This window comes from Gymnodraco acuticeps, unplaced genomic scaffold (assembly GCF_902827175.1).
Source record: "Gymnodraco acuticeps unplaced genomic scaffold, fGymAcu1.1, whole genome shotgun sequence".
NCBI lineage: Eukaryota > Metazoa > Chordata > Actinopteri > Perciformes > Bathydraconidae > Gymnodraco > Gymnodraco acuticeps.
In genome coordinates, this window is record NW_022991435.1 from 2368813 (window position 1) to 2377453 (window position 8641).

At 42.9% G+C, this 8641-nt stretch overlaps 1 protein-coding gene across 1 annotated transcript; it reads left to right on the forward strand.

The window, feature by feature from the left end:
- Nucleotides 1-3005: 3005 nt before the first annotated feature.
- On the forward strand, nucleotides 3006-6011 carry LOC117532601. Its single transcript, XM_034195960.1, has 3 exons — nucleotides 3006-3116; nucleotides 3325-3483; nucleotides 3755-6011. Exons 1-3 carry the CDS (start codon nucleotides 3079-3081, stop codon nucleotides 4752-4754), a joined length of 1197 nt encoding a protein of 398 aa, XP_034051851.1. The 5' UTR covers nucleotides 3006-3078; the 3' UTR covers nucleotides 4755-6011.
- Nucleotides 6012-8641: the final 2630 nt, after the last annotated feature.

Sequence of the window (8641 nt, forward strand, 5' to 3'; positions counted from 1 at the left end):
AAAATACTGCTTTAAATAAGGGGGATAGTTAAGATAAATGCATTTAAATATCAGCTGAAGCCAATGTGTGTGTCTTCTTACGTTTAAAGAAGGCCATTTAAGTTGGTTATACATTGTGCAGTGATGTGTACGAAAAGGACAACCAAGAACAAATCTGCATAGTCTGTTGTAGGCTATGTTGAGTGGAGCAAGATCTGATTTATGTGCATTTTGGTAGACAACATCCCAATAGTCCATAATCGGAAGAATAAGTTGAGAAGCAATTCTCTTTCGGACACTGAGCGTAAAACAATTGCGAGAGCGGTGTAAAACACTGATTCCGTAATTGACTTTTTGTATTACATGCTTTATATGTAGTTTAAATGAAAGTTCAGAGTCTAGCCATACACCAAGATATTTAAAGCTATCAACTTTATGCAGAGAAGTGCCATCCTTACATGCTATTACTACATTAGGTTTGAATTTGAGCTTCTGCCTGGTACCAAAGACCATGGTATAAGATTTTGTTTTGTTAAGCAATAGTTTATTGTGTGATAGCCAGGGCTGTAAAATATTAAATTCCGATTGGAGAGAGATCTGAATTTGTGAAAAATCTGATTTGGATGTATATATAACCAGGGGTGCACATAACTTTTTTGCCCTGGTTCTCAAAGGAGCACCTGGAGATGTTGCTTGGTGCTCATCCTTAAAATGAAATAAACCGTAACTTTTGGGGGGGGCTTGACTTTATTTGCCAGACACACGGCACTGAACACACATGCAGAGGTGAACACAGAACACACATGCAGAGGTGAACACAGAACACACATGCAGTGGTGAACACAAGACAACATTAGCACGACCAGTAATCCTACAAACTGTCATCACTACCCTCCTGACTGTTCTCTTCACTGTCTTCCTCTCTGTCAGACATGGTAGCTGATGATGTAGGCCTATACTTTCTCTCTGGTTGAGTCTGTGATTAGCTGCTTGCATCCACAAGTCAACAGCTGGTTTTGGGTCGAAAGTCTCTGTTGTCATCTTAGACAAGTGGATGTAATCAAATAAGTATGTGAACATAACCAATAACCTACCATAGCCAATAACAAATTAATGTAACTTATTTTATTGTTGTTGTTCATATCTTATTTTACCTTAACATTTATATATTTATGCATTTTTTGTTATCTTTCCAGTTTTAAAGGATATTTTTGGTTTACTGTCCTATAGTATGCATTGGAATGATTTCAAACCTGTTTATCCCAATAATTATAAAGGAGTGCCTTGAAAATATGTGTTTACATAAATTGTGATCAAAACGTTTGAGACCCACTGAGACAACTTAGACTAAAGTGAACTATCTAAACACTCCACAGTCCTTTACCTCACTGAGCTGTAGTTATCAGCCTCAGTCTGACTGGAGAGGACTCTCCCTCCACATTATTGTAGAAACATCTTCTTCTTATATCCGTTAGAGCAGCTAGCACCAGATGCTAATAACAACAGCGCCGGAACCGGTGCACCCTCCCTCAATCCCTCGCTCACTCGCACTTTGGCTGTGAGCTGCGGGTGCCAGATAAGCCAACATCCCCCATTTTCATCACTTACAGCGCCCATCATACAGGGCAAATGAAACGTGTAACCGGGGTGAAAAGGGTGTTACATTTACTTGATTATGAATGTTGTTACATCAAGGCCGAAAATTAGGATGAACCCCAACGGTCAAAAAATTGTTTTTCCCTCCCAGAGCTGACAGCGCAGCGCCTCCCCGGATCTGGCGCCCTTGGCGAACATCTATTACGCCAGTGCTACGGAGCCGACCCTGAGTTCATATGCAACTCGCAAATATATTTCTCTCTCTCCTCTCTTCTCTCTCCTCTCTTCTCTCTTTTCTCTTCTCCCTTCTGTCTCTTCTCTCTCTCCCCTCTTAGGCCGCAAGGTGAACCTCGAAAAGTCCTTTAGAAAAGAAATCCCGCTCCACAGAAGTGAAACTACACAATCTTTAGTTCATAAAAAAGAACGATTGATGCTTATCCACCAAAAAAAATTTCGTCGCTAAAATTCCTGCCAATTCTTCTAGGCACGTAATTATTGGCTGAACTATTCCCTTCGAAGCGTAATAATATCTTGGTCCAAAGTCGTGCCACGGTTCATCACGTGATCGTGCTACACCAATTGGGTAGCTGCATATTGTCAACAGAAGTGAAAGATGGCGGCCGCCATGGTTTCATCGAGTAGCGGAGACGAGGAAAACGCACCAGAAAGTCTCAAAAAGTCAAAATTGTCAACACACAAACATTGTTACATGCATATTACGTTTGTGAAGCACGAAAAGGTTGATTGTTTTACCAATACAAGATGGAATACGTACAGGACAAGCTTACAACGGTCGCTCGGCTTGAAGGGAGACTCTCGGAACGTGGTGGCTGAAAACCACAAGCACTGTCTTGATTTCGAGTTCGAAGATATTCCTGAGGACGCTGGCTTCCACCACACATGCTACATAAGGTTTACCGACACAAAGGCCATGACGAAGGTGGAAAGACGGCTCGCACGTGAGGGAGATCAAGACGTTAGGGAGGACCTTGAGGTCGAGCCCATCCCATCGACGTCTCGCAGCACGTACCGAAGCCAAACAGAGAAGCTACGATCAAGGTCAGGCCTGCCAATCGCAGGCTCTGGCCCCGTCCTTCCTGCCCTGTGCATTATATGCAAGATGAAGGAGAAAATGATCATCAAAGCAGGCAAGCGACAAAGGGATCAACTGTGTAAGGCTGAAACATTAAAAGCAGGTAAGCAAACCCCCTCCCCCACCCACACACCACACACACACTACACACACACCACACACACACACACACACACACACACACACACACACACACACACACACATTCTCTGTAGTTGAATAACTGAAAGGTACAATTATGTGTGAGAGATACGTCAACAACTCATTGAGTTGTCCTTTTTTTCCGTTTAGGCAAATTGCAGAAAGCTGCTGAGAAGAAAGATGACCAAAGTGTTCTTTTACATATAAAAGACAAAGACTGTGTGGCTCTGGAGGTGCGGTACCACAAAAGCTGTTACAGTCAGTACACCATGTTTTTGCTGAGACCTGACAAACCAGAGACAGAACAGTAAGTTATTTCTCCTTGGATTGCTTTACCTATTTGCACTACCACCAGACTGAAGTCCAGGTGTGTGTCGGCGATGGCTATATATATATATACACATACACATACTTAACATTATAAGTAAACATCCAATTTCCTTCTGTTATATGTGCACACAATCACAACACTTATTCATTTATCCATTTATTTACTTCTCATTCATGTGTTGTAGGGATGAGGCAATGTTTGATGCCAGTTACAAGCTGTTCTGTGAGAGGATCATCCGCCAGAGGCTGCTTGTCAACAATGAGGTGCTTAGAATGGGCCAGCTGAGGCAGGCCTTCATTGACATGGTGAAAGCAAACGAAGGTGTTGATGCTTCAAACTACAGGTAACTGCAATGTAATACAAGTCTTATTATTTATCATGTGCAAGGCCAGCTTTAAACAAAATGTGTATGACAGGCCTGTTTGGAGAAACCCCCATGATGTGTAGTGTGTAGTGTTGTTTGTGATGATGTGGGCCTTTATTTGGCTTCTTTGGTGTTAAATGTGCTGTATGGCAGATAGGTTCTAGTCTGTAATGTCTTGTATCACCTCCACCACTCTGCTTTTGATGGTACTCCTGTGACTCGTAATTGTCACTGTTTTGTTGTGTTACAGACAGGATCTGTTGAAGAAGAGGCTGGCTCAAGATTTCCCTCAGCTAGCGTTTCACATGCCCACCAAGCGCAACGTCTGCGAACTGGTTTTTGCTGAGACTCTGTCAAAGGATGCACTCGTGGACATGCTACCAGATCCATCCGGTACGGAAACAACACAGTCCAGTGAATTGAGCCAGACAGACAGCGACAATGAAACAGGGAGAACAAAGTGCCAAACAACACATGAGGACACAAGGACACTGTATACAGCAGCGTTGTTTTTGAAAAGACTGCTTAGTGACACTCCTGGCATGTCATGCCCATGGCCTCCCACTTCTGAAAATGTAAATGTCACTGAATCTCAAACTGTTGTCCCCATTGGACTATACAATCTGCTCAGCTGGATTATAGGTTCCACTGAGGAGCCAACACTGGATCATTATGTCAACATTGATGATGACGTACATTTGAAAGTGTTGTCTGTTTGTCAAGACATTGTGTACCTTGCTTCCAAGGGCCGCAAGCAGACACCCAAGTCCTTGGCTTTAGGTTTAACTGTTCGACATTTAACTGGATCATCACGCATTGTATCACTGCTTAACAGACTGGGACATTGTGCATCATGGGACACAGTTTTGAGTCTAGACACTAGCCTTGCCCAACTGACACTAGTAGAAGGCAGAGACAAAATACCGAAGGGATTCTCAAAGCGGACACCCACAACACTTGTGTGGGATAACATTGACTTTGGTGAGGAGACACTATCGGGTCGTGGAACTACTCACCATACAAATGGAATTATGCTCCAGAGTGTGCCCGGCGAGCCTATGTCCACAGCAATCAGACAGCCACTGAGAAAGGGAGTTACCTCATTCATAGCCCCCCCCCAATGCCTATACAACCTTACCATCAGTCCAAAAGGCAAGGGCCACAGAACTTGTGTCAACCAGTGCAGTCAGCGACATGCAGAATGGACACCCACTTTGCTGTACAAGCTGAAATGGCATATGCTTTTGTGAAGTCCACATGTACGGATAGTTGTACAATCCCAAGCTGGACAGGGTTCCATACACTGCTTCAGGATGAAAACACTCTGCAGAAGTCCGCATTGTATTATCTTCCAGTCATTGAAGCCTCACCAACAGAGATGTCAACAGTCAACACTATCCTGAAGCGAAGTGTCCAGATTGCTGACCAGCTAGAACTGGATCATATAGTTTTAGTGTTTGACCAGGCTATATATGCCAAAGCACAGCAAATACGCTGGAAGGATGTTGAGTTTACAAAGCGTCTAGTGATTAGACTAGGTGAATTCCATACATGCATGTCCTACCTGAGTATTCTAGGCAAAAGGTTCGGAGATGCAGGACTGCAAGATATCCTCATTGAATCTGAAGTTGTTGCCCCAGGATCCATCAATGGGGTACTCAATGGCCATCACTACAATCGCAGCATGAGGGCTCATAAACTTCTATATGAGAGTCTGCAGCGCATCCGGTTTATCACCTTCATGGACTCCTTGCCACCCCAAGAGAGAGCTGCGTGCATGGATGTCATCACTGAGATGGAATGTGCCTTTCCAGACAGATTGATGGATGTTTTGAGTGCAGATCAGAGGTTTGATAATATGTGCTCGAAATATGCAGACTTTGTGCAGAGGAGGAGTACAGAGAATGCAACATTTGCTTTCTGGAGCTCATACATTGACATGATGCAGCTACTCCTCCTGTTTGTGAGAGCAACGCGAGAATCAAACTGGCAGCTTCACCTGTCAACCGTCCGGTTAATGATGCCATGGTTTTTTGCCTACGATAGAGTAAATTACGCTCGATATTTACCTGCATACTGGCTGGAAATGATGAATCTGCCTGTCACACATCCCTCTTGCCACAGTGACATGAATGTGAAAGGCCAGTGGACTGTCCAGCGACAAAGTGTTCATGGATTTGCCTCCATTGCTTGCGACCAGGCTATTGAGCAAACGCTTAACAGAGATGCCAAGACCAAAGGTGGCTGGACAGGGATCACACAAAATCGGTCTGCAGTGTATCGCTGGATACTGTCACAGCATGAAAGAGCCGCGATAGCAAGACAGTGTGAATCAATGGCAGGGATATCTCCTGAGCTACGGACAAGAAAAGACCTGGACAAGACACGCATCTCTGCTGATGCAAAGGCTGTGAGTAGAATCTTGGACACTATTGATTCCATGCTCAACCCTTTTGATGTACACCAAGACGGCATTGTGTGTCTTAGCTCTGGAAGAGTAGCAACAGGAGAAAATGGCATTTAAAATCAGTCATTCAAAAGAAAAGCTAATAAAAGAAACATTAAAAGAAAAAATACATGGATAAAAGTTACAGTGCAGTCTAAGATATGAATAGTTCAATTAAAAGCAGCAACAAAAAGAAAAGTCTTCAGCCTGGAAGTACTGCATTTTATTGATCTAAATTACTTAACGTAACAAGTTAACCTTCTTCTTGGACGCAGAAATCAAGTCATGTTTATTTTAAGAGTGCATTTAACGTGTACAGGGTAACAACAGACAGACAAAAAGTCCTCAGTCTAATGGAATAATCCCAATGAACCTAGCGATGTGAACATGGCAGTCCAGGAATGATAGTTTGATAAATATGAGTTTGATATACTTTATTAATCCCCGTGGGGAAATTGTTTGTAGCTAGAGTTGGCTGATAAACGCTGCTAGTCAATTCGATGGTCAACTCTGTTCCCAGATAGTAAAACCTCTCACAAATACCGCGTATATAACGCAAATACCTCGGACTTAGTGATGTATTAAGACATATGACAAAACATGACATAAAACAAGCATACAGCACTGTTTAGAATCCATTTGGTCTGGTTTAGCGTAACCATGGCGGCCGCCATCTTTCACTTCTGTTGACAATATGCAGCTACCCAATTGGTGTAGCACGATCACGTGACGAACCGTGGCACGACTTTGGACCAAGATATTATTACGCTTCGAAGGGACTAGTTCAGCCAATAATTACGTGCCTAGAAGAATTGGCAGGAATTTTAGCGACGATATTTTTTTTGGTGGATAAGCATGACTCGTTCTTTTTTATGAACTAAAGATTGTGTAGTTTCACTTCTGTGGAGCGGGTTGAAACGATAACAGGGTTCACCTTATGGCCTATCTCTCTCTCTCAATGTTGGTACGCAAATGCGCCTTTTTTCAAATGACCCGGTGCTCATTTTTTGGCGGAGGTGCGCATGCGCACCTGCGCACCAGTTATGTGCAGCCCTGTATATAACAGTGTCTTCAGCATAAAGATGAGTACAACAATTAATGAGACAAGAAGATAAATCATTTATGTAAATAGAGAAGTGGGCCCAGAGTTGATCCTTAGGCGCATTCACACTGCGGTACTTTTCCCACAAAGGTTCATGTGAACTTAGTTCATGTGAACTCTTTAGTTCGCATGAACTAAGTACAGATCGCGTTCACACTGGAAAAAGTCCCTGGGGGAGGATTAGGCAAATGAAGCCGCTGACGTCACTTGTTCTTCTTCTGCTTTGGGTTTACTGGCAGGCCGCAAACCACTTCACGGCGTATACTGCCACCCGGAGTCCCCGGCCGGAAGTCCCCGGAGTTAGGGACAGAACGCCGACACCTCCTCATCTCCACCACTCCCATGTTTTATTTTGTGTTGCCATAAGTTAGTCTCTCTGCGTTTCTGCGCTGGGCTAATGCTAATAATGCTAATGTGAGGATAATAAAATGGCGGCTTCACAAAACTTTTTGGGAGTTTTGCGGGGCGTGGTTTGCAATCCTTCCAGCCAATCAGAAATATAGCTCTTTTTTCACAAAAGAGCCGCTCGAAAGTCCCTGCTCTCTAGCAGGGACTTTCGAGTGGGTAAAAGGTTCACATGAACTAATTTTAGTACCGGCTCTTTTTGGTGTGAACGCGATAAAATAGTTCACATTAACTAAGTTCACATGAACCTTTGTGGGAAAAGTACCGCAGTGTGAAAGCGCCATTGGGATCAACTCAAATAACTTCGGCCCTTAAATAATTTGACAGACAGCAGCACAATAGCTGAGACACATCAAGGCACACGTAAAATGTTTTCTAATGTTACATACCATCATCAAAGTCTGCAGATGTGAGTGTGATGTCAGGCATTAAAATAAGCTCAAGTCTAAAGGAATATTATTGCCTATAAATTGCCTTTAGTTTAGGATCAAACTTTACATTTTCAAGACTTAAAATAAAGGTTTACTCAGGGTCACCAGTTGGAGTTACATTGGTTTAAAATAACACCATTTAATATATTACAACTAACCAAAACGTAACTATTAAGTAACAGTGTCTTTAATACTGCCATTGGAGGTTCCAAAGTCAGATATATACAAATCCTTTAAAAGAGTATTATCTGAAAAGGTACCTAATACTACAATTACTTATTTGTGTGGCATTATTGGAGCTGTGGGGCTCTGCCTCTACCTGTCTCACAGTAACACTACAGTACCTAACAAGTCAAGCCGGCACAGCTGACAGTTTGTTTCACGCCGATCAAAGAGTTGCCAAACTGCAGGCCATTTTCTTTACTGGAAAAGTATTGCACTGTGTCAAAACATCTGTTTGGTGAGAGAACAGGTGGATTCAGAGTGGCAGAAAACTTTATTACGGCTCCCTTTACAACTTGACAGGAAGATTGGATCTGATTCTGATACAGCAAATAGATCACAGGAACATTGGAAAAAAAGGCTTTGTTCGTTTGGTTTCTACAGCTGCCTTTATTTAAATGTCATCAGCGAGGGAACAACAACTGCTCCAATGTGCAAAATAAGTGCTTGATCTCTTTTAACTTTTAGGTAGTGAAAATGAGGTAAAGAGAGGAGTGGAGCTTCTGAATTCTGACTCTGGACCACAGCAGC